The sequence below is a fragment of the Pan paniscus genome, chromosome 6, assembly GCF_029289425.2.
Source record: "Pan paniscus chromosome 6, NHGRI_mPanPan1-v2.0_pri, whole genome shotgun sequence".
In the NCBI taxonomy this organism is placed as follows: Eukaryota; Metazoa; Chordata; class Mammalia; order Primates; family Hominidae; genus Pan; species Pan paniscus.
Window position 1 is genome coordinate 90,509,133 of NC_073255.2, and position 25,104 is coordinate 90,534,236.

The window sequence follows — 25,104 nt, forward strand, 5'->3', positions numbered from 1 at the left end:
TTCCTTCCTTTCTTTCTTTCTTTTTTTTTTTTTTTTTTTTTTTTAAAGAGACAGGGTTTTGCTCTATTGCCCAGGCTGGAGTGCAGTGGTATGACATAGCTGACTGCAGCCTCGAACTCCTGGGCTCAAGAGATCATCCTGCCTCAGCCTCCCAAGTAGCTAGGACTACTGGTGCATACCACCAGCCTTGGCTAATTAAAAGAAAAAAAAAAAAACTTTATTATTATTTTTTTTTTGAGATGGAGTCTTGCTCTGGTCACCCAGGTTGGAGTGCAGTGGCATGATCTCAGCTCACTGCAGCCTCCTCCTCTCGGGTTCAAGGAATTCTCATGCCCCAGCCTCCTGAGTAGCTGGGACTACAGGCACACACCACTACACCCAGCTAATTTCTGTATTTTTAGTAGAAACAGGGTTTCACCATTTTGGCCAGGCTAGTCTTGAACCCCTGACCTCAGGTGATCCGGCTGCCTCGGCCTCCCAAGGCGCTGGGATTACAGGTGTGAGCCACTGCACCCAGCCTAATTTTTTTTTTTTTTTTTTTTAGAGATAGGGGTCTCACTATGTTGCCCAGGCTGGTCTTGAACTACTGGGCTCAATCCTCCTGCCTCAGCCTCCCAAAGTGCTGGGATTACAGGCATGAGCCACTGTGCCTGGCCCTACTCTTTTCTATAAGCTCTGCTTGGAAAACAGTGTAGAGGCTTTGGAGACTTTATCGGAGCTTAGAGGAGAGCAGGGTGATCGCTCGAGATCGGCCACCTGGCCTACCAGCTCTGCCCCCCTCTCTGCCCCAAGATAACATGAGCTAATGTCAAGAAGTGGAGCAAGGGCCAGGGCCACAGGGAAGACCCAGCCGGCCCCACGGCCGCCTCACCGCTCCTTCCGCAGCAGCTCCTGGCTGATGAGGACTAGCTGGCCCGAGGCGTCGTGGGTCTTCCGGGACACGGTCTCCAGCTCCGCCTCCAGGCGCCGCTTCTCCTTCAGGAGGGCGTCCACCTTCTTCTCGCCCGACTTACACTTGCTCTCCAGCGCTGGGGTCAGCCGGCAGGGAAGGGAGGAAGAGGATTGGGAACACGTGAGCTTCTGTCCCACCCAAGGGCAAAGACCTGGGCAGGGCGCTGATTCTCCCAGGGGATGAAGGTGACATACCCCACTGCATAGTTTTGGCGGTTTTTTTAGAGATTGGGTCTGGCTCTGTCACCCAGACTGGAGTACAGTGGCACAATTATAGCTCATTGCAGCCTCCAACTCCTGAGCTCAAGCAATCCTCCTGCCTCAGCCTCCTGAGTAGCTGGGACTACAGGAGTGCACCATCATACCTGGCGGTTTTTTTTTTTTTGGAGACAAAGTCTCACTCTGTCACCCAGGCTAGAGTGCAGTGGTACGATCTTGGCTCACTACAACCTCCGCTTCCTGGGTTCAAGCAATTCTTCTGCCTCAACCTCCCAAGTAGCTGGGACTACAGGCATGTGCCACCACACCTGGCTAATTTCTGTATATTTAGTAGAGATGGGGTTCACCATGTTGACCAGACTGATCTCGAACTCCTGACCTCAAACAATCCACCCAACTTGGCCTTCAAAAGTGCTGGGATACAGATGTGAGCCGCGGTGCCCGGCCAAATTTTTTTTTTTTTTTGAGACGGAGTCTTGCTATTGTCGGCCCAGGAGTGCAATGGCATGTTCTCAGCTCACTGCAACCTCCGCCTCCCGGGTTGCAGCAATTCTCCTGCCTCAACCTCCCAAGTAGCTGAGATTACAGGTGCCCACCACCATGCCTGGCTAATTGTTTTTTTTTTTTTTTTTGTGACAGAGTCTCACTCCGCTGCCAGGCTGGAGTGCCATGGCACAATCTCGACTTACTGCAACCTCTACCTCCTGGGTTCAAGTGACTCTCCTGCCTCAACCTCCTGAGTAGCTGGGACTACAGGTGCACGCTACCACGCTCAGCTAATTTTTTTGTATTTTTAGTAGACACGGGATTTCACCATGTTGGCCAGGCTGGTCTGAAACTCCTGACCTCAGGTGATCTACCTGCTTCGGCCTCCCAAATTGCTGGGATTACAGGCCACCATGCCCAGCCCCGGCCAAATTTTTGTATGTTTCATAGAAATGAGGCCTCACAATGTTTCATAGGCTGGTCTCGAACCCCTGGCCTCAAGCAAACCTCCCTCCTCGGCCTCCCAAAGTGCTGAGATTATAGGCATGAGCATCGCTCATGGCCTCCACTGCATAATTTTAAAAGCACCATTGGTCTCAGTTGTCCCTACAAGCCAGGTGGCAAGGGGCCTGAGAGAACAGGTACAATAAACAGATCAATCCTCGCCAAGCACAGCAGCTGCTTGGGCTCCTGGTGTGGGGAGCGATATCACACGTGTGTTTACACTGTCGCCTGGATTAGGAAGAGCTTCACCTTCACCTTGGCCTTGGTGGAGTCTGAGGTCCACTGACCTTTTTTGGGGCCAATTCTGCCTTGTACTGGGGGATGGACAGAAGACAGGTTGGCAACCATTTCCGAGGAGGGGGGCTGTCTCATGCCCACCACCACTGGTGTTCTGGTGAACAAGAAGCAGGGCCAGGGGCCGGGCGTGGTGGCTCACACCTGTAATCACAGCACTTTGGGAGGCCAAGGCAGGTGGATCACCTGAGCTCAGGAGTTGGAGACCAGCCTGGCCAACATGGTGAAACCCCATCTCTACTAAAAAAATACAAAAATTAGCCGGGCGTGGTGGTGAGCGCCTGTAATCCCAGCTACTCAGGAAGCTGAGGCAGGAGAATCGCTTGAACCCGGGAAGTGGAGGTTTCAGTGAGCTGAGATTGCACCACTGCACTCCAGCCTGGGTGACAGAGTGCAACCCGTCTCAAAAACAAAAGCAAAAAGAGAGAGAGAGAGAGAAACCAGAAAGTCTTCAGGACCAGAAAGAGGGAACCTGGGATAGAATTTCAGGACACAGAGAACACAGAGCTGGCTCTGGGGACAGAAGCTGGTGGGGAGGCATTATAGGATGGACCACATGTGGGCCACTCACTGCTCCCCAGGTACATGTCTGTCTGGTGCAGGTGACCTGGCCCTGGCCCTTTTTTTTTTTTTTTTTTTTTTTGAGATGGAGTCTCGCTCTGTCACCCAGGCTGGAGTGCAGTGGCGCCATCTCGGCTCACTGGCAGCTCTGCCTCCCAGGTTCAAGCGATTCTCCTGCCTCAGCCTCCCGAGTAGCTGGGATTACAGGTGCATGCCACCATGCCCGGCTAATTTTTGTATTTTTAGTAGAGACGAGGTTTCACCATGTTGGCCAGGCTGGTCTCGAACTCCTGACCTCAGGTGATCCGCCTGCCTCAGACTCCCAAAGTGCTGGGATTACAGGCGTGAGCCACCGCGACCAGCCAGTCCTTTTCTTCTCAAAGCAGAGTCGGGGAGGGGACCCTAAGCCAGGCCCCGACCCACTCCATGCTCAATTGGCAGCTGAATGGCACGGCCCCAGTGAAAGCCCCCCGCATCTGCCCTGCGGGAGGGAGACTTACCACTTACTTGGGCCCTGAGCATCTCGGTCTGGGAGGTCAAGGCTGTCACCTCTTTGTCCCTCTTGTTCAGCTTGTCCTGCAGGCCTAGGGGAGAGAGGAGAGACGACAAGCATCAATGCTCCTGGCCCAAACCAGCAGTGGGTAGGGCCGTGGCCCTCCCACAGGAGCTCTGTGACGAGGTCACACTTGGCCTCCAGGGTCCAAGTTCTTCCTCACTCCAGCCGTTTCGCCGGGTAACCCCTCCTGAAGAAGAGGACCTGACACTGGCCGGGCGTGGTGGCTCATGCCTGTAATCCCAGCACTTTAGGAGGCCGAGGCCGGCGGATCACCTGAGGTCAGGGGTTCAAGACAAACATGGTGAAACCGAGTCTCTACTAAAAATACAAAAATTAGCTGGGCATAGTGGCAGGTGCCTGTAATCCCAGCTATTAGGGAGGCTGAGGCAGGAGAATCGTTTGAACCCGGGAGGCAGAGGCAGCAGTAAGCCAAGATAGCGCCATTGCACTCCAGCCTGGGCGACACAGCGAGACTCGGTCTCAAAAAGAAAAAAAAAAAAAAAAGAGGCTGGGCGAGGTGGCTCATGCCTATAATCCCAGCATTTTGGGAGGCCAAGGCAGGTGGATCACCTGAGGTCGGGAGTTCGAGACCAGCCTGACCAACATGGAGAAACCCCATCTCTACTAAAAATACAAAATTAGCTGGGCGTGGTGGTGCATGCCTGTAATTCCAGCTACTTGGGAGGTTGAGGCAGGAGAATCGCTTGAACTTGGGAGGCAGAGGTTGCGGTGAGCTGAGATCGCACCATTGCACTCCAGCCTGGGCAACAAGAGCAAAACTCTGTCTCAAAAAAAAAAAAAAAAAAAAGAAGACCCGACACTATGTGGTCTTAGGTAACCTGTCACAGCCTTAGTCCCCTCAAGTGAAAAACAGGGAGAACAATAACAGTGCTAACAGTGCCTAGGTCACCGGTCATGTGTATTCAAGCCTGGGTGCTCCTCACAGCCATAAAGGACAGAATGGATGCCAAGTACCCAGAAACATCTCCACCTTCTGCAAGTTAATTTATAAAGGGAATGTAATACCACTAAAAATACCAACACGATTTTAACCTTTTTTTTTTTTTTTTTTTTTTTTTTGAGACAGGTTCTCATTGTGTTGCTCAGGCTGGAGTGGAGTGTGCAATCATAGCTCACTGCAGCCTCGACCCCCTGGGTTCAAGTGATCCTCCTTCCTCAGCCTCCCGAGTAGCTGAGACCACAGGCATGTGCCACCACATCTGGCTAATTTTTTATTTTTTATATTTTTGGAGACAGAGTCTCGCTCTGTCACCCAGGCTGGAGTGCAGTGGCGCCATCTCGGCTCACTGCAACCTCCACCTCCCAGGTTCAAGAAATTATCTTGCCTCAGCCTCCTGAGTAGCTGGGATTACAGGCATGCATCACCACACCCGGCTAACTTCTTTTTTTTTTTTTTTGTATTTTTAGTAGAGACAGGGTTTCACCATGTCCGCCAGGCTGGACATGAACTTTTGACCTCAAGTGATCCACCCACCTCGGCCTCCCAAAGTGTTGGGATTATAGGCATGAGCCACCGCGCCTAGCCTAATTGTTTATTTTTTGAAGAGACAAGGTCTTACTATGTTTCCCAGGCTGGTGTTGAACTCCTAGGCTCAAGTGATCTTCCTGCCTCAGCCTCTTAAAGTCCTGGGATTACAGTGTGAGCCACTGCGCCCAGCCTGATTTAAAATTTTGGTGGAACTAGATGTGCCGATTCTAAGTCACTTATAAAAATGAGCAAGAATACCCAAGAGTTTGGCAGTTCCTCAAAAATTTAAACATTGAATTACCATATGAGGCCAGGCGCGGTGGCTCACGCCTGTTATCCCAGCACTTCAGGAGGCCGAGGCAGGTGCATCAATTGAGGCCAGGAGTTCAAGACCAGTCTGGCCAACATTGCGAAACCCTGTCTCTACTAAAAATACAAAAATTAGCCAGGCGTGATGGCGCACACCTTTAATCCCAACTACTCAGGAGACTGAGGCAGGAGAATCGCTTGAACCTGGGAGGCGGAGGTTGCAGTGAGCCAAGATTGCGCCACTGCACTCCAGCCTGGGTGACAGAGTAAGACTCCATCTCAAAAAAAAAAAAAAAATCATATGACCTAGCATTCTACTCTTCTAGGTATATACCCCAAAGCACTGAAAACAGGTACTTAACAAGTACATGCATATCTATATTCTTAGCAGCATCATTCACAATAGCCAAAAGGTGGAAACAACCCAAATGCCCATCAACTGAGGAATGGATCAACAAAATGTGGTATGTCCATACAATGGAATATCATTTGGCCACAAAAAAGAATGAGGTTCTTTTTTGTTTTGTTTTGTTTTGTTGTCGTTGTTGTTGTTTGAGATGGAGTCTCACTCTGTCACCCAGGCAGGAGTGCAGTGGCGCGATCTTGGCTCACTGCAACCTCTGCCTCCCAGGTTCAAGTGATTCTCTCTGCCTCATCTTCCTGCGTAGCTGGGATTCCAGGCGCACACCACCACACCCAGCTAATTTTTGTATTTTTAGTAGAGACTGGGTTTTACCATTTTGACCAGGCTGGTCTCGAACTCCTGACATGAAATGTTCCAAATAGATAAATCCACAGAGATAGAAAGTAAATTAGTGGTTGTGATGGGCTGGGGGGAGAGGAGGATGGAGAAGCACTGCTAGTGGGTATGGGTTCTCCTTTTGGGGTGATGAGAATGTTTGTTTTTTCTTTATTTCTTTTTCTTTTCTTTTGTAGAGATGGGTTTTCACCATGTTGTCCAGGCTGGTCTTGAACTCCTGACTTCAAGCAATTCTCCTGCCCGGGCCTCCCAAAGTGCTGGAATTACAGGTGTAAGCCACCAAATCCAGCCCATGAGAATGTTTTGGAAACCAGACAGAAGTGCTGGGTGTACTACATTGTTGACTGCGCTAAATGCCATTGAAGTGTTTGCTTTAAAATGGCTGATTGTATGTTATGTTAATTTTTTTCATTTGTTAATTTTATAACAAACCTGCACATGTCTATTTTATGTTAATTTCAGCTTAGTTTTTAAACAATAGCCAAGAGAATTTTGATAAAGCAGAGAAGAACAAGCCATGCCAGAAATTACAACATAGACAAAGCTTGACTAATTAAAACATTATAGAATTGGCACATGAAGAGAATAACAAGTCATTGGAATAGAACAAAAGTCCAGAAATAGAGTCAATTACGTAAGTGAATTTAAGGACAATAAGGTTAGTAATTCCAATCAATGAGGGTTGGGGGGAGAAAATGACCATTTTCAAAAATAGTGTTGGGATAAGTGGGTTTTCCTTTGGGAAAAATAAAAATGGATCCTTATCTCACACCTTATATAAGGATGAATTCTAGATGGATCAGAGATTTCAGCATAGAAAATAGGACAGAAAAGTACCAGAAGAAACTACTGGATACATTTTTTAAACTAAAAAAGAATTGATTTTTTTTTTTTTTTTTTGGTGACAGGGTCTCACTCTATTGCTCAGGCTGGAGTGCAGTGGCATGATCGTAGCTCACTGCAGCCTCCACTTCCTGGGCTCAAGAGATCCTCCCGCCTCACCTTCCCAAGTATCTGGGACTATAGCTGCATGCCACCATACCTGGCTAATTTTTGGAGGGGGGTATTTTTTGTAGAGACAGGGTCTCACTATGTTGCCCAGGCTGGTCTTGAACTCCTGGGCTCAAGCAATACTCCTAACTCAGCCTCCCAAAGTGCTGGGATTACAAGTGTGAGCCACCATACCTGGCCTGATTTTTTAAATATCTGCATGGCCAACACCACCATAAGAAAAAAGTCAAAAGGCAAATGACAAAGTGGGGAAAATGTCTGCAATGTCATACATAAAGAGCTTCTAAAAATCAGCAAAAAGATCAATAACCCAATCAGAAAAAAATGGTCAAAAGACACAAATAGAAATGCAAATAGAAGCTGGGCATGGTGGCTCATGCCTGTAATCCCAGCACTTTGGGAGACCAAGGCGGGAGGATCATGAGGTCAGGAGTTTGAGACCAGCCTGGCCAACATAGTGAAACTCCATCTCTACTAAAAAAAAAAAAAAAAAAAATTAGCAGGGCATGGTGGCATGCACGTGTAGTCCCAGCTACTCAGGAGGCTGAGGCAGGAGAATTGCTTGAACCTGGGAGGTGGAGGTTGTGGTGAGCTGAGATCGTGCTACTGCACTCCAGCCTGGGCAACAGAGTGAGACTCTGTCTTAAAAAAAACAAAAAAAAAAAAGACCAGCCTCAACATGGAGAAACCCCGTCTCTACTAAAAAAAAAAAAAAAAAAAATTAGCCAGGCGTGGTGGTGCATGCCTGTAATCCCAGCTACTCGGGAGGCTAAGGCAGGAGAATTGCTTGAACCTGGGAGGCGGAGGTTGCAGTGAGCTGAGATTGCATCATTGCACTCCAGCCTGGGCAACAAGGGTGAAACTCCGTCTCAAAAAAAAAAAATGCAAATAGAAATACCTCTTAACTTCATCCACATAAGAGAAAGGTGAGTTGAAGTTACACCTTTTACCTTTCAGATTGGCAAAGATCACAAAGTCTGATCAAACGTTTTGTTGATGGAGTTTGAGGGGAAACAGGTTTTCAACCACAGCTGGTGGGAATTAAAATTGGTTGAGCCCAATGGAAGTCAAGGTAATTTTCTACAGTGGTGTTTGTAATTGACCAAGACTGGAAACAGTCTACCATCTTTGTAACTGACCAAGACTGGAAACAATCTGTGATTGTTATCGGAAACCAGCTAAATACACAATGGTACCTCCACACAATGGAATATTCTGTACCCTGTAAAAGAATGTACTACTGATAAGGAACTCTCTCCAAGATACATTGTTAAATGGAATAAATGAAGGAGCTGAAAGAATGGAAGATATGGTACCATTTGTGTCACTTGCTTGCTCGTACCTGCACAAAATATTTCTGGAAAGGGGATATAAAGAAGCTAACACTGCGCCTTCAGGGAGGGAAGAATAGAGAACAGGGAAGAGTTTGCCATATGCCCTTTGAACCATTTGAAGTTTAGACCTGTTTTTAAAGTTTAAACCAGCTAGGCACGGTGGCTCATGCCTGTAATCCCAACACTTTGGGAGGCCAAGGCGGGCGGATCACGCAGTCAGGAGATCGAGACCACCCTGGTCAACATGGTGAAACCCTGTCTCTACTAAAAATACAAAAATTAGCTGGGCATGGTGGTGCATGCCTGTAATCCCAGCTACTCGGGAGGCTGAGGCAGAAGAATCGCTTGAACCAGGGAGTTGGAGGTTGCAGTGAGCTGAGATCACACCACTGTACTCCAGCCTGGCGACAGAGCGAAACTCTGTCTAAAATAAATAAATAAATAAAAGTAAAGTATAAACTAAATAAATAAAAATAAAATATAAACCAAACAAATAATAAGGTTTGATATTCCATTAAGTTTACTATTCCATTAAATCTGTTTCAAAAGAAAAAGAAAAAAAAGACAGCAACTTGGAAGGCTGGTGCAATGCCTATCCCTCCGTAAACTGGCCTCCTCCCTTGCAGGAGTACATAGCTCACAGCACACAGGAGATGACTCTTACCAAATGGCAGATGATGCAAACCAAAATGTGACCCAGCAGGAAGGCAGAGCCAGCCAGCCTCTTCCCAGAGCCCAGAGTCCCGCCCGGCCTGGTGGCCACTCACCCTCCACAGTTTCCTTCGTCCTGATCGTCTCCTCTGAAATGTCATTCGACTCAATCATCTGCAAAAAGAGCCCCTGTAAGGGGGATGCTCACCTCTGCCCCTTGGCCCCAGCCCCAGCCAGCCCAGCAAGCACACCTGCAGTTTGCACACCCTACTCCTACAAAGGGGGACCTCAGTGACGGACTCAGGGACTTGCTGCGGTGGCAGGGAGTGCAGACATCCTCAGTCTGACCTCCCTGACAACAGAGGACCCCCATTCTGCACCCAGCTCTGCTGAAGGCCGCCTGTGCAGCTTATACATGAATACCTCCTACCCTTCCTTTGTTGAAAATGTTTATTATATTAAACAGATGGCTCCTTCCCTGCAACGCCTACAGAAATTTGTCCTGGGAATTTGTTTCTCTGTCTCCCAGAGACAAGACTTCTGGCCTCAGTTTCCCATCCATCAAACAAATATTGGCTGCTTTGGGTTAGTGTGTGCACAGCGTGCTTGGGGCCACCTCCTGAAGGGACTTCATTAAATGCTAGCTTCTTTCTCTCCAACATTTCTTTTTAATAATAAACCCAGAGGCCAAAGAAGAAAAGACTTATTAAAAAAAAAAATCAGCCTGGCACACATCACTATGACAAAAGTCAAAACACAACCAATAGGCTCCCTGCCACTCTTGGCAGGAGTTTCTAGTCTCCTGCCCAGGCTGGCTGTCCTCCGAGCCAGCCAGAGTCTGGCACTGCAGATCAGGGAAGCACAGAGCTGAGTAGGCAGTCACCTCTATCATCCTGCCCCTCATACTTCTGTTCATACATCCCAAGTCCCATTTGAGTCTCAATTAGTTGTAATGAATTAAGCCCCTTGGATCATAATTTATATATGATGCAGTAATGAGGCTCACACTAAATTTTTCTTTCTTTTTTTTTTTTTTTTTTGAGAAGGAGTCTCGCCCTGATATCCAGGCTAGAGTGCAATGGCTCAATCTCAGCTCACTGCAACCTCCACCTCCCGGGTTCAAGCGATTCTCCTGCCTTGGCCTCCCGAGCGAGTAGCTGGGATTACAGGTGCCCACCACCACGCCCAGCTAATGTTGGGGTTTTTTTATTATTATTTTTTGAGATGGAGTCTCACTCCGTCGCCCAGGCTGGAGTGCAGTGGCGTGATCTCGGCTCACTGCAACCTCTGCCTCCAGGACTCTGAAGCGATTCTCCTGCCTCAGCCTCCCGAGTAGCTGGGACTACAGGCACCCGCCACCATGCCCGGCTAATTTTTTGTATTTTTAGTAGAGACGGGTTTTCACCATGTTGGCCAGGCTGGTCTCAAACTCCTGACCTCAGGTGATCCACCTGCCTTGGCATCCCAAAGTGCTGGGATTACAGGTGTGAGCCACAGCACCTGGCCACTAAAATAATTTTTAAAATTCCCATATTTACTACCTGAGACCAAAAGTCCAGTTGTCCTTAGGCCTAAACCTCTGAACATGGGGACATATGCGTTTAGACTAAGCCCCAGTGTATACAGAAAATCAAGAGATGGGCTTTTTTTTTTTCCAGACGGAGTCTCCCTCTGTTGCCCAGGCCGGAGTGCAGTGGCACGATCTTGGCTCACTGCAACCTCCACCTCCCGGGTTCAAGTAATCCTTGTGCCTCAGCCTCCTGAGTAGCTGGGATTACAGGTGTGAGCCACCGCGCCTGGCCAGGAGATGGGCTTTCTGGGGCCAGTACTACTTCTTGGTCCAAGGGCACCTGTGAATGAGGGGCAGGGACTGGGGGAGGCATCCTCAGGCCTCTGTCCCCCATGCTCTGTGGAACCACAGCAACCTCAAACCTCCCCGCTCAGGGAATTCAGTTCCTGAGTTGCAGGCTGTTTCTGCCTGCCCTGAACAGCTAATCAGGCCATGTGCACGTAAGCTAATTTGGGTTTCTTCCTTTTCTTTCAGCCCAGGATCCTGGAAGAGCACTTGCTAAAAAAAAAAATCCCTTCCTGGGAGAAGGGGCAGGAAGGCCATTACAAGGGACCTCAAGGCATGATGCAAAAAGATTTCCTTTTAGACAAAAAAAGCACCCTGGATTCATTAGTCCTGAGAACTTATTGCCCACATGCTAAATTCTGGGGTTTTTTTGGTTTGTTTATTTTCTTGAGTCACAGCCTCACTCTGTCACTCAGGCTGGAGTGCAGTGGTGCAATCATAGCTCACTGCAGCCTCAAACACCTGGGCTCAAGTGATCCTCTTGCCTCAGCCTCCAGCGTAGCTGGGGACTACAGGTACACTACCACTGTACTTGGCTAATTTTTTATTTTTGTAGATATGGGGTCTAACTATGTTGTCCAGGCTGGTCTCAAACTCCTGGCCTGAAGCAATGCTCCTGCCTCAGCGTCTCGAAATGCTGGAATTATAGGTGTGAGCCACCACACCCACCCCTAAATTCTGGTTTGAATATACATGAGGGTGGTCAGGTGCAGTACCTACTCCCTGTAATCCCAGCACTTTGGGAGGCAAAGGCGGGCAGACAGCTTGAGCCCAGGAGTTTGAGACCAGCCTGGGCAACATGAGGAAACCCCATCTCTACAAAAACTATAAAAATTAGCCAGGTGTGGTGGGGCACACCTGTGGTCCTGGCGACTTGGAAGGCTGAAGTGAGAGGCTCGCTCAAGCCTGGGAGGTTGAGACTGTAGTGAGCCATGATCATGCCACTGCACTCCAGCCTGGGAGACAGAACAAGACCCTGTCTCAAAAACAAAACAAAACAAAAGGCCAGGGATGGTGCCTCATGCCTGTAATCCCAGCACTTTGGGAGGCCGAGGCGGGCAGATCACCTAAAGTCAGGAGTTTGAGACCAGCCTGGACTACCTGGCGAAACCCCACCTCTACTAAAAATATAAGAATTAGCTGGGCGTGGTGGTGCATGCCTGTAATTGCAGCTACTTGGGAGGCTGAAACAGGAGAATTGCTTGAACCTGGGAGACGGAGGTTGCAGTGAGCCGAGATCCCACCACTGCACTCCAGCCTGGGCAACAAGAGCAAAACTCCATCTCAAAAAAAAAAAAAAAATGTATGTGGGGGAACTGGAAACTCAAGAATCTCTGAGTACAATTTGTATACAGGCAAGAGTCCGTTGCTAGCCATCCCTCCTATGAATTAATTCCTGTTGTCTTGGGCACTCTCTGTCAGCCCCACAGGGAATGGGGTTGAACATCTCTGCCACTGAGAGGCTGTGGACCTGGGAAAGTCTTGGTTTGCTCACCTGTGAAATGGAGCCAGTATCTATCTAAGGATGTTAAGGTGAAATGGAGTCACATAGGGCCTGGCATAAGACGTGGTACCCAGAGCCACTCAAAAGGCCCTTCCTGGCCCTGGTGGAGTGGGCACAGCCCACCTGGGTGTTGACCTCCTCAGAGGGGCTGGGAGGATGGGTTCAGCTGAAGGAAGAAGGGGTAGATGCTTAAGGAATTTCTAGATTTGGAGCAAAATTGACATTGGTGACAGCGACCTCTTTAGGGCCACCCCCTCTAGCCTTCCAGACCCCACTCCAGGAACTCCCACATTCTGGGGAAGTACTCGTTGGCACCGTTGCTAAAGTCTCATTAGGACTGGCAGAAAGGGGGCTGCCGCTGATTCCCCAGGTGAGCTTCTGAGTTGGAGATGGGTGCCCCCAGGGGGATAGGCAGAGCTTGCCTTCAGGTCTGTGCCAGCCCCAGGGCACAGGGTCTGAGGTCCCGGGTCCTAGGAGCCCTGCACCCTAAGACATGTATGGGTAAATCAAAGCCCGTCCTCTGCACGGAGGTCCCATCTCTCCAGGTCTGCTCTGTGCGGGGGGATGCAGCCAGGTCAGCTCAGACCAGCTTCGGTTCTCCCTGGTCACCAGGGCGCACTGCCCCTCTAACAGAGGGCCAAGGACCTCCTCCTCCAAGCCAGGTGACCCCTTCCTTGACTGCCCCAGGCATGCTCTCGGGGACAAGGGAAATGCTTCCTGGGCTGCAGAACAGAGGTCAGCAAAAGGCCAAGCCCTCCCCAGCCCGACCCTCTCGCCCCAGCAGGAGGGGCAGGCGCCTACGTGGGTGTGCTGGGAGGAGCACAGGGCCTCGACCGCCTGGAGTCTGTTCTCAGCCACCAGGAGCTTCTCCCGCAAACTCTCGACCTCCTGTTTGCCCTGGGCTTCTGCCCGCTGCAGCCGCTCGTAGTCCAACATCTTCTTCTCGGCCAGCGAGATCTGCTCCTTGAGGAACTCGATAGCCTGCGCCTGGCCCCGGTACTCCACGTCCAGTTTTTCCAGCTCGTGCACACGCAGCTCGGCATCCCGGCGCTGGTCCTGGGCCTCCTGCAGCTCCAGCCGGTGCTGGCTGGCTTGCACCTCCAGCTGGGCCCGCCAGTGCCGCTGCAGCCCAGCCAGCTCCTCCTGGGCCTCCTGCAGCTTCTCCCGCAGGGCCTCCTTCTCCTTCACGTGCATGGCGGTCTCCAGGTCATGCTTGGCCTGCAAGTTACCCAGCTCCAGCTGGTGCTCCATCTTGATGCCCTCCATCACTGCCTTCAGCTCGCCGATCTCCTTCTGCTGGGCGCCTGGGCCCGAGTTCAGGGTGGCTTTGAGGTCCTCCAGGGACTTCTGGTGGTCCGAGGCCAGCGAGTCCAGCTTGGATTTCCAGTTGTCCATTAGCCCCATGTTCTCGCTGGTGGCCTGCTGAACCTTGTCCTTCAGGCCCGCCACCTCCTGTGCGTACTTCTCGTTGGCCGCGCGGAGTTTGTCCACCTCCGCCTGGTAGGCCTTCAGGGCCTTCTCGTATTTATCCCGCAGCACCCCGCTCTCCCTCTGGTGTTCCTTGCTGGCCGAGAGCAGCCGCTCCCGTAGCCGCAGGATCTCGGCGGCGTCTGGGTGGTCCGGGGGCGGGGGACCCGAGTGCAACAGGCACTGCTGGAGCTCCTCGATTTCACCTCGGCGCAGGGTGAGCTCCTCCTCCAGCTGCAGCACGCGCGACTTCTCGGCCACTGTGGTCAGCTGTGGGGAGAGAGGGAGACAGGGATCAGCGGGCTGGCTGGCTGGCTGGAAGGTAAGGAGGGCACAGTGGTGGGGGCCGGGTAGGGGGCGTCCACTCGAGGGCACCAGCCCCAGCAGGTGGAGGTCATGGGAAGGGAAAGGCGCTCACTCCCTCCTGAGTGCCGGCTGGATGTAGAGGCCTGGCCCATTACAGCATCCAGAAAGACTTCCCTGGCTGTACCCCAAAGATTCAGAGCCAACTGTCGCCACTCCTCTACCTAGGTGGCTTGGACAAATTGGTGGTTAAAAGAAACCACCTATTTGAGGTTACAGCTTTTTTTTTTTTTTTTTTTTTTTTTTGAGTCTCGCTCTGTCACGCAGGCTGGAGTGCACTGGCATGATCTCACCTCACTGCAACCTCTACTTCCCAGGTTCAAGCGATTCTCCTGCCTCAGCCTCCCAAGTAGCTGGGACTACAGGCATGCACCACCATGCGCCTGGGGAATTTTTGTGTTTTTTTTAGTAAAGATGGGGTGTCACTCTTTTGCCTAGGCTGGTCTCGAACTCCTAGCCTCAAGTGATTCACCCGCCCTGGCGTCCCAAAGTGTTGGGATTATAGGCATGAGCCACCGCCCAGCCTTTTTTTTTTTTTTTTTTAAAGAGACAGGGGTCTAGCTATGTTGCCCAGGCTGGAGTGCAGCCGTGCAATAATAGCTCACTGTACCCTCAAATTCCTGGGCCCAAGCAATCTTCCTGCCTCAGCCTCAAAAGCAGCTGGGACTCTATGGGCATGAGCCACCATGCCCAACTGAGTTAAAGTTCTTTGTATTTTTATTAAGAAATTTTTTTTTTGTTAACATTCTTTTTAAAGAACAGAGGCCACAGTGAATTTTGCATTATCCTGCCTTAGGAAGGATATCCAGCCCAAGGGGCTGGCTGGAGGCAGTGGCCAAGAAGGGTCCAGTTTAATGCTTAAAGCAGAAGAGGGTGCTCCCAGACCCATCTTTCAACAAAAAACTCTTAGAGGCTCCATTCTCCAAAAAACCACCTTGATCACGTTGATGGTCATAGATATGAAAATGATATATTTTCAAGCTTTAAATCTATTACAAGCTTTAAACATTTTGTTTCTGAAGGTATCCTTTAGTTCAATAAACTTATTGTTTTGTTTTTTGGTTTTTGTTTTTTTCGAGATGGAGTCTCACTCTCTTGCCCAGGCTGGAGTGTAGTGGCACCATCTCGGCTCACTGCAACCTCCACCTCCCCGGTTCAAATGATTCTCCTGTCTCAGCCTCCCAAGTAGCTGGGACTACAGGCGTGCACCACCCCGCTCAGTTAATTTTTGTATTTTTAATAGAGACAGGGTTTCACCGTGTTGGCCAGTCTGGTCTTGAACTCCTGACCTCAGATGACCTCAGATGATTCACCAACCTTGGCCTCCCAAAGTGCTGGGATTACAGGTGTGAGCCACCACACCCAGCCCTGTTTTTGTGTGTTCATCAGGCTGAACCCTAGATCAAGATGCATTTGGAGGGCTCCGGCCCATCCGCCGTGACTGGGTCAGTTTGTGCGTTCAGTCTTCATGCACGAGTGTGTACCGTACAAGCACATGGTCACTGAGCAATGGCCAGTGTGTGCAAATGGACCCTGTGTGTCTTCGGACACCTGCACACATGCACACAGCCACTTGTGCACGGAGGCCAACATGCAGAAACTGACCACTGCTCCTTCCACATCTACATACTGTTTATGGGGTGCTTTTCCAGTCATCACTTGCTGCCTGTTTTTGCTTGCTCTCAGAGGGACTGCTGGGGGGCCGGCTGGCTGTTCGCATGTGAGTGCCTGCACAGAGTGCTGGGTCCCAGGCGTGCATGGTAAGCCTGGAGGGGACTGCGGGGCCTGGAGCAGGGACTCAGAACCATGCCCTAGGAGTCTGGAAGCCTCACCCACAAGCAGAGCTGTTCCATGGCTCCAGGACCCATCATAGCACCATTCCCTGGGGACACCTCCACTCCCTCAAAAGCCCCACCCCTTCCTCAGCCCCAGGTCCTTCAGCCCAGCCCCCTCCTGCACCCATGTTTCAGGCTCTCTGGGCCAGAGAAACCGGGAAGAGATCTGCAGTTCCTGACCTCCTTCCTCTCCCCAGCCTCCTCAGCTGGGGAGACAGGAGACATGGATCAGTGGTTTCTAGGTCTGCCTACATAGAGACAGGACATTCCCAGGAACTCCAACACTTTGTCATGGCAATGCATCGGGGAGACTGGGGGGTCTCACAGGACGTTCTCAGCTGCTGGGGCAATAAGCTGGGGAGCCAAGTCCCAAAAAACAAAGACCACCCCCACCCCCAACTCCACCCCAATAAGCAACACTGAGCCAGGGAACATAAGCACATTTCTTTTTGTTTTGTTTTTGAGGCGGAGTCTCGCTCTGTCACCCAGGCTGGAGTGCAGTGGCACGATCTCAGCTCACTGCAACCTCCACCTCCCGGGTTCAAGCGATTCTCCTGCCTCAGCCTCCCAAGTAGCTGGGATCACAGGCATGAGCCACCACGCCCAGCTAATTTTTATATTTTTAGTAGAGATGGGGTTTCACCATGTTGGCCAGGCTGGTCTCGAACTCCTGACCTCAGGCGATCCACCCTCCTTAGCCTCCCAAAGTGCTGGGATTACAGGCGTGAGCCACCGCGCCCGGCCACATAAGCACATTTCTAAATCTTGACTTCCCTCCTCCAAGGGGATGCAAAAAAAAAAAAAAAAAAAAAAAAAAAAAAGATGATAGCAGCTAAAGAAAGAGAGTCAATAATGAAACAGAGAAGCCAGAGGGGGCATCAAAGGGCAAGGTGGCTGGCGGGCCAGGCGGGTGCGGTGGCGCGGTTACCCTGTTGTCCGCTAATTCTCGGAGCAGCCGCTCGGCCTGCGCCTTCTCCAGTAGCAGGCTCTGTTCCAGCTCCCCAATGCGCGCGTGCTCCAGCTGCGTCTGGGTCTGGTCCACCCAGGGTGGACACGGTAGGGGGGTGGGGGCGGGGACGCAGGGAGGGGGGCACAGGGAAGAAGAAGCCGGAGAGAGAGAGAAAGAGAGAGAGAGAGAGAGGAGGCGTCATCTTCCGTGAACAAGGCGAGGAGAGTAGATTCATGAGCCAGAATTGCTCAGCGAAAGAGAGGAAGTCTGGGGAGGCGAGGGGTGTGGGGCCTCATGCCCACCCCTTGCTGTGTCCCGGCTGGGTCAGTGTAGGGCGGTGGGGGGTGGGGGCCTGCAGCCATCCTCCCTCGCTGGCCCCTGCTTGGGGTAGCAATGGGCACCTCGCTTTTCTGTCCCCCCCCAACCCCCAACCAGCAGCCCTTGACCTTGAAGGTCCTCATCAAGGATCTGCTCCTGGGGAGGGGCCCATCCTGTTCCCCTTCCCCTGCAGGCTGTCACTGGTTGTAGGCAAAGCATCCTCCACATAGGAGACCCACAGGATGAGGAATAAATAAAGGACCCCGGGATTCCCGCTCGACTCCCCCCCCCCCCAGGCCTGTGCTAAAAGTGCAAGAACCCATAACACGAAAGATATTTCCAAAATATACCCGACCCCTCACGATCCTCTTGGCCCCAGCCTCCTTGGTGGAGGCCGGGCTGTGCCTCCCACTGCCGGGCCCCATTGGTGCCCACCCCCCCGGACCCCACAGAGGACGCCTGGTCTCCACAAATCACAAGGGCACTTTTGTCCCAGCTCGACAATATCCGCTTCATCTGCTGACAAAGGCCAGCATTCTCAGGGTGTCAAGACTGGCTTTTGCATTTCACAGAACAGATCTTGGAAGGGAAGCTGGGAGGGTGAGGACATTGGGAGCAGTTTGGAGACCCAAGTTCATCTTAGGGAGAAGCCAGAGGGTCCTCTTTATACTCCAGGAGAGAAGGGGTTAAAGCAGCTGCAGGGCAGTTCTGAAGGGGCGGGGCTTAGCAAAACAGCATCTAGGTGTGAAACCTGTATTAAAACCCCGGAAGCTTGTCTATTGGTGAAGGCGTAAACGGACATCACCTGATTAGAAATACTCCTGCAATTCATTAAGAGACACTGAGATGATTATGTCCTTTGGCCTATTTTATTTCTTGAATTTTCCTTAAGGAACAACAAAAAAAGTTCTCTCTCTCCCCTCCTCTCTCCTTCTCCTCCCTCTCCCTCTCTGTCCTTCCCTTTCTCTCTCCCCTCTCCTTCCCACTTTCTCTCTCTTCTTTCTCCGCCTCCCCGTCTCTCTCCCTCCTTTCTTTTTCCCTCTCTCCCTCCCTCTCTCTCTCCATTCCCCTCCCTGTCTCCCTCCCTCCCTTCTTCTCTCCTTCTCTTTTCCCCTCCCTCCCTCTCTCTTTCTCTCCTCTCCCTCCCTCCCCTGCCTCTCCCGCCTCCCTCCTGGCAGTGTGTTCCAGTGCCAACAAGAAGTCAGCATGTCTCTTCCAGAAAATCACAAGCTCCATCCCAGCCACCCCTATCCCCGTCGGTGGGCACAACAGCCCTGTCTGGAACCCTCATAGATGGTGCATGATCCTACACACTGAACTGGTAGCCCGCACAGGCAAGAAAAAGCCTCCAGCTTCGCAATTTCAAGGGCAACTTCATTCGGTCCCACTCCAAAGGACTCCTCCCCTCAACCTTTTTTTTTTTTGAGGCATAGTTTCCCTCTTTCACCCAGGCTGGAGCGCAGTGGCGCGATGTCGGCTCACTGCAACCTCCACCTCCCAGGTTCAAGCGATTCTCCAGCCTCAGCCTCCCGAGTAACTGGGATTACAGGTGCCTACCATCATGCCCAGCTAACTTTTGTATTTTTGAGTAGAGACGGGGTTTCACCATGTTTGCTGGTCTCGAACCTCTGACCTCAGGTGATCTGCCCACCTCAGCCTCCCAAAGTGCTGGGATTACATGTGTGAGCCACCACGCCTGGCCCCTCAACGGGTTTATATTCTGGGGGGCGGGGGAGGCAGATGCAAACCATAAAAGAATAGTGAAGATCATTCCAGACTGTGATTTGCACTATGAACAGAGCACTGGGGAGAGAGTAACTGGAATGAAGGTGAAATAGAGGAAACATGTAATTTACAGTGAGTTCTGAAGGATAAGAAGGACTCCTTGTACAAGGCAGGCACAAGAGGAAGAGGCGCAAGTGTTTCAGGCAGGGGAACTAGCATGTACAAAAGCTCAGAGGCAGGACACAGTTTGTGGTGTTCCAGAAAGAGAAAAGCCTGGTGTATGATAACTTAGGGGCAGGGGTGTGAGACAGGGCTGGGACAAGGCAGGGGGGTGGTGGTGGTGGGGGGGTTGGGCCCTGGGGGTCTTCTCTGGCCCACTCTACAGAGCCTAGATGATATCTAGTGTCTCAGTGCTAGATGTGTGAGCAGGAAAGGGGCAGGATCTGATTTACATTTTTATTTTTAAATTAGTTTTTTTTTTTTTTGAGACGGAGTCTCGCTCTGTTGCCCAGGCTGGAGTGCAGTGGCGCGATCTTGGCTCACTGCAACCTCTGCTTCCTTGGTTCACACCATTCTCCTGCCTCAGCCTCCCGAGTAGCTGGGACTGCAGGCGCCCGCCACCACGCCCGGCTAATTTTTTGTATTTTTAGTAGAGACAGGGTTTCACCATGGTAGCCAGGATGGTTTCGATCCCCTGACCTCGTGATCCGCCCACCTTGGCCTCCCAAAGTGCTGGGATTACAGGCATGAGCCACCGCGCCTGGATTTTTTTTTTTTTTTTTTTTTGAGGCAGAGTCTCGCTCTGTTACTCAGGCTGGAGTGCAGTGGAGGGAACCTGGCTCAGCAACCTCTGCCTCCTGGGTTCAAGCGATTCTCCTGCCTCAGCTTTCCGAGTAGCTGGAATTACAGGCAAGCGCCACTATGCCCAGCTAATTTTTGTATTTTTAGTAGAGATGGGGTTTCGCCATGTTAGCCAGGCTGGTTTGGAGCTCCTGACCTCGAATGATCTGCTGGCCTTGGCTTCCCAAAGTGCTGGGATTACAGGTGTGAGCCACCGCACCCAGCCATATTTTTAAAATTTTTATTTATTTATTTTTAGAGATGGGGTCTTGCTCTGTCACCCAGGCTGGAGTGCAGTGGCGCCATCATAGCTCACTGTAGCCTCAACCTCCTGGACTCAAAGGATCCTCCTGCCTCAGCCCCCCAAGTAGCTGGGACTACAGGCGTGCTACCATGCCTGGTGAATTTTTTATTTTATTTATTTTGTTTCTTTGTTTCTACTTTATTTTTGAGACAGAGTCTCACTCTGTTGCCCAGGCTGGAGTGCAGTGGTGTGATCTTGTTTCACTGCAACCTCCGCCTCCCTGGCTCAAGCGATTCTCCTGCCTCAGCCTCCTGAGTAGCTGGGATTACTGGTACCCACCACCATGCCCAGCTAATTTTTGTATTTTTAGTAGAGACAGGGTTTCACCATGTTGGCCAGGCTGGTCTGAATCTCCTGACCTCAAGTGATCCACCTGCCTTGGCCTCCCAAAGTGCTGGGATTATAGGCGTGAGCCACCACATCCAGCCAGAATACTTTAATTTTTGTAGAGATGGGGTCTCACTATGCTGCCCAGACTGGTCTCTAACTCCTGGCCTCAAGTGACCCTCCCACCTCTCCCTCCCAAGTATTGGGATTGCAGGTGTGAGCCACTGCACCCGGCCTGATTTACATTTTAAAAATACTTGGCCATATGACGTCTGGGATGTGGGAGGGGGCCCTGGGTCAGGGCATGGCTGAAATAAGACTGGTGGTGAGTTGATAACTGTTGAAGCTGAGTGATGGGTAAATGAAAGTTCATTATACTGTCTTCTCTATTTTTGTATAGGCTTAAAAATTTCCAACATTAAAAATGAAAACGATATTTTAAAAAAAGACTAGATTCAGTGTGGAGAATGGACTTTGGAGGAACAGAAGACGAAGGAGAGGGCTATCCATAGCATGGTGCTAGGGCCTGGTCCAGGGAAGCAGCTGTGGGGATGTGCGTTATTTTGGAGGTAAGGTCAAAAGGACTTTTTTTGTTTTTTATTTTTTATTTATTTTATTTATTTTTATTTATTTATTTATTTATTTATTTATTTTGAGATGGAGTCTCGCACTGTCGCCTAGGCTGGAGTGCAATGACGCGATCTCGGCTCACTGCAACCTCCGCCTCCCAGGTTCAAGCAATTCTCCTACCTCAGCCTCCTGGATAGCTGGGATTACAGGCGCCCACCACCAGGCCCGGCTAAGTTTTTGTATTTTTACTAGAGACGGGGTTTCACTATGTTGGTCAGGCTGGTCTCAAAGTCCTGACCTCATGATCCGCCCACCTCGGCCTCCCAAAGTGCTGGGATTACAGGCGTGAGCCACCCCGCCCGGCCTTTATTTTTTATTTTTTGAGACAAGGTCTTGCTCTTGCTTTGTTGCCCAGGCTGGAGTACAGTGGTGTGATCACAGCTCACTGCAGCCTCAACTGCCCGGACTCAAGCGATCCTCCCACCTCAACCTCCCGCGTAGCTGGGACCATAGGCATGCATTACCATACCTGGATAATTTTTCCATTTTGGGTAGAGACAAGGTCTCCCTACGTTGCCCAGGCTGGTCTCGAACTCCTGGGCTTAATCAATCCTCCCGCCTTGGCTTCCCAAAGTGCTTGGATTACAAGCATGTGCCACCATGCCCGCATTTTTAAAAAATATTTTTGTAGAAACACGGTCTTGCTATGTTGCCCAGGCTGGTCTCAAACTCCTGGGCTCAAGCAATCTTCCTGTCTCAGGCTCCCAAAGCACTGGGATTACAGGTGTGAGCCACCATGCCCAGCCAACTGTGTGGATTTGGGGGCCAATACCTGAGATGGGAACCGTAAGGGGGGTGGTGTTAGGGGAGGCCTGGATAGATGTGGTTAGGACATGTTCAATTTGGGCTGTGGTCCTGGGTTGAATAGTGACTTCTTAAATTTCATGCCCACTCAGAACCTCAGAATGTGACCTTAGCCAGGCATGGTGGCTCCCACCTATAATCCCAGAACTTTGAGAGGCTAGGGTGGGAGGATCGCTTGAGCTCAGAAGTTTGAGACCAGCCTGGGCAATATAGTGAGAACCCATCTGTATAAAAATTAAACAAAATAGGCCAGGCATGGTGGCTCACGCCTGTTATCCCAGCAGTCTGGGAGTCTGAGGCGGGCGAATCGTGAGGTCAGGAGATTGAGACCATCCTGGCTAACACGGTGAAACCTCATCTCTACTAAAAATACAAAAAATTAGCCGGGCATGGTGGTGGATGCCTGTAGTCCCAGCAACTTGGGAGGCTGAGGCAGGAGAATGGCGTGAACCCGGGAAGGGGAGCTTGCAGTGAGCAGAGATCGCGCCACTGCGCTCCAGCCTGGGTGACAGAGCGAGACTCCATCTCAAAAAAAAAAAAAAATTGTTTTAAACAAAATAAAGAACAAATGTGACCTTCTTTGGAATAGGGTCTTGCACATGTAGTTAGTTAAAATGAGGTCATGCTGGATTAGGACTGGATTAGAGTGGGCCCTAAATCCAGTGACTGCTGTCTTCATAAGATGTTCAAGTGAAGTGCCACACAGGCAAGGCAGCAAAGTGACAGGAGGCAGGGACTGGCCTGATGCAGTTATACAGGCCAAGGAGCATCAGGGGCTGCCGGCAATCCTCCTGGAAGCTAGATTGGAATAGATTCTCCAACACCTTGATTTCAGGCCTTTTTTTTTTTTGAGAAGGAGTCTCACTCTGCTGCCCAGGCTGAAGCGCAGTGGCGCAATCGCGGCTCACTGTAACTGCCGCCTCCCAATTTCAAGTGATTCTCCTGCCTCAGCCTCCGGAGTAGCTGGGATTAGAGGCGCCCGTCACCATGCCCAGCTAATTTTGTATTTTCAGTAGAGACGGTGTTTCACCACGTTGGCCAGGCTGGTCTCAAACTCCTGACATCAAGTGATCCGCCGCTTTGGCCTCCCAAAGTGTTGGGATTACAGGCATGAGCCACCACGCCCAGCCTTTATTTTAGACTTCTGGCTTCCAGAACTGCGAAAGCATATGTTTGTGCTGTTTTAAGCCACACATTTGTGGCTGTGCATTATTGCAGCCCCAGGAAATTGATACAGGTGCTTGCTTCTTCCTCAATTGGGTGGAGATGTCAAATGGGCATGGTACAGGGAGCTTGGGGAAGACTGTGGGACTTACAGGGGCTCATTCCAGGGCATGGAGGCCACAGACTGGAAGCTCTCAGGGTGAGTGTGGACAAGGGGTGAACGGGCCTGGGACTGAGCCCTTGGATGGGACAATGTTCAGAGATTAGGAAGGAGGAGACGCCAGCAGAGGAGGCTGGGGAGTTGGAATGGGGGCATCTCATTGTGTAGCTGGGGCAGTGTGGACAGGAGGGAAGACCATGAGCCTGATAACCTTCTGGGGGTTTTGCAATAAAGACAGGCAGAGAGGTGGGGTGATAAAGTGGAGGGGGCCAGGAGGTCAAGGAGGGGCTCTGGCTTTTATTTCTGACTTTTAAGATGGGTGGGGGCCAGATGTGATGGCTCATGCATGTAATCCCAGCCCTTTGGGAGGCTGAGGCAGGATTGCTTGAACCTAGGAGTTTGAGACCCACTTGGGCAACATAGCGAGACCCTGCCTGGGCAACATAGTGAGACCCAGCCTCTACAAAAAAAAATACAAAAATTAGCTGGGTGTGGTGGCACACGCCTGTAGTCCTAGCTACTTGGGAGGCTGAGGCAAAGCATCACTTGAGCCCAGGAAGTGGAGGCTTCAGTGAGCCCAGATCGTGCCACTGTACTCCAGCCTGGGCAACAGAGTGAGATCCTGTCTCCAAAAAAGAAAAAAAAGGGTGGGGATGAGGGGATGAGTGGGACTTTGGTCATTTTGCCTTCTGGTTGCCATGAATATGATCACAATTCAGTTTGCTACAATAAAACGTTGCATGGGGATTCTGCAGCCCTTTGGACTGAATTAGCTGTCACTGTCTGTCCCGCCCCCTGCCTCTCCCAGCCAGGGCCGGCTGGATCCGGGGTGGACCCCTATCCAGAGCCAGCCAGCCCATTGGCTATCCCTGGGACCAATCAGAGCCTCTCTCAATGACAGCTGGTAGGTAGTGGGCGGGGCTGGCGGGCCTGGGAGAAGAGCAGAGCCGAGAAACACAGTGGGAAACAGACAGGAGGAGCCTGACTTCAGACACAGATCGGAAAGAGACCCTGAGTAAGGGGCACATGGATGGGCTTAGCTCCCGATGCTGTTTCTGGCTCCAGTCCCCTGAAATGCCTGCCCTTGGAGGCTGTGACCTTTCCTACAGCCCTTCAGTAAGCCCCCATGGTGACTGCAGCTGGCACAGGGGGGTCTCTGTTCCTGGCAAATACAGGTGCTTTTCCCAGAAGTCCATCCAACCCCTGCAGGAGAGCAGCTGCCAATGGAAAAGTCAGCCAGGAGCAACCACATGGCCTGCCCCTTGGCCAAGAGGGAAACTTAATTAGAACATGCTGAGCTGGGCTGAGGCTCTGACGCCAGGTTGTGCCCCAACATCCATTCTTTTTTTTGAGACAGTCACACACAAACACACACACACACACACACACAAAACAAAAAACAGGCGCAATCATAGCTGACTGCAGCCTCCATCTCCCAGACTCAAGCGATCCTCTAGCCTCAGCCTCCCTGAGTAGCTGGGACCACAGGTGCACATGACCATGCTTGGCTAACTTTTTAAATTTTTTGTAGAGATGGGATCTTGCTACGTTGCCCAGGCTGGTCTTGAACTTCTGGGCTCAAGTGCTCCTCTGCCTTGGCTTCCTGAAGTGCCGGGATTATAGGTGTGAGCCACCATACCCAGCTCCCTTGGTCTCTGAGCCTCAGTTTTCCTACCTATAAATTCTGTGACTCAGCAAGCTACTTTCAGCCAAAATTTTACCTGGAATCCAAGA

The 25,104-nt window shown here is 51.1% G+C and overlaps 1 protein-coding gene across 3 annotated transcripts in view; it reads right to left on the reverse strand.

Moving 5' to 3' along the window:
• CLIP2 (CAP-Gly domain containing linker protein 2) overlaps positions 1-25,104 on the reverse strand; it is a 116,272-nt gene that overhangs the window by 14,850 nt on the left and 76,318 nt on the right. For 2 of the 3 annotated variants that reach the window (XM_034951418.3, XM_034951419.2), the window contains exons 9-13: positions 17,078-17,182; positions 13,286-14,221; positions 9,242-9,299; positions 3,516-3,599; positions 872-1,028 (exon numbers count right to left, since the gene is read on the reverse strand). In XM_034951418.3, coding sequence (XP_034807309.1) covers positions 872-1,028; positions 3,516-3,599; positions 9,242-9,299; positions 13,286-14,221; positions 17,078-17,182 — 1,340 coding nt within the window. The remainder of the gene's footprint in view (positions 1-871; positions 1,029-3,515; positions 3,600-9,241; positions 9,300-13,285; positions 14,222-17,077; positions 17,183-25,104) is intronic. The other variant, XM_034951420.3, reaches the window with a different exon arrangement.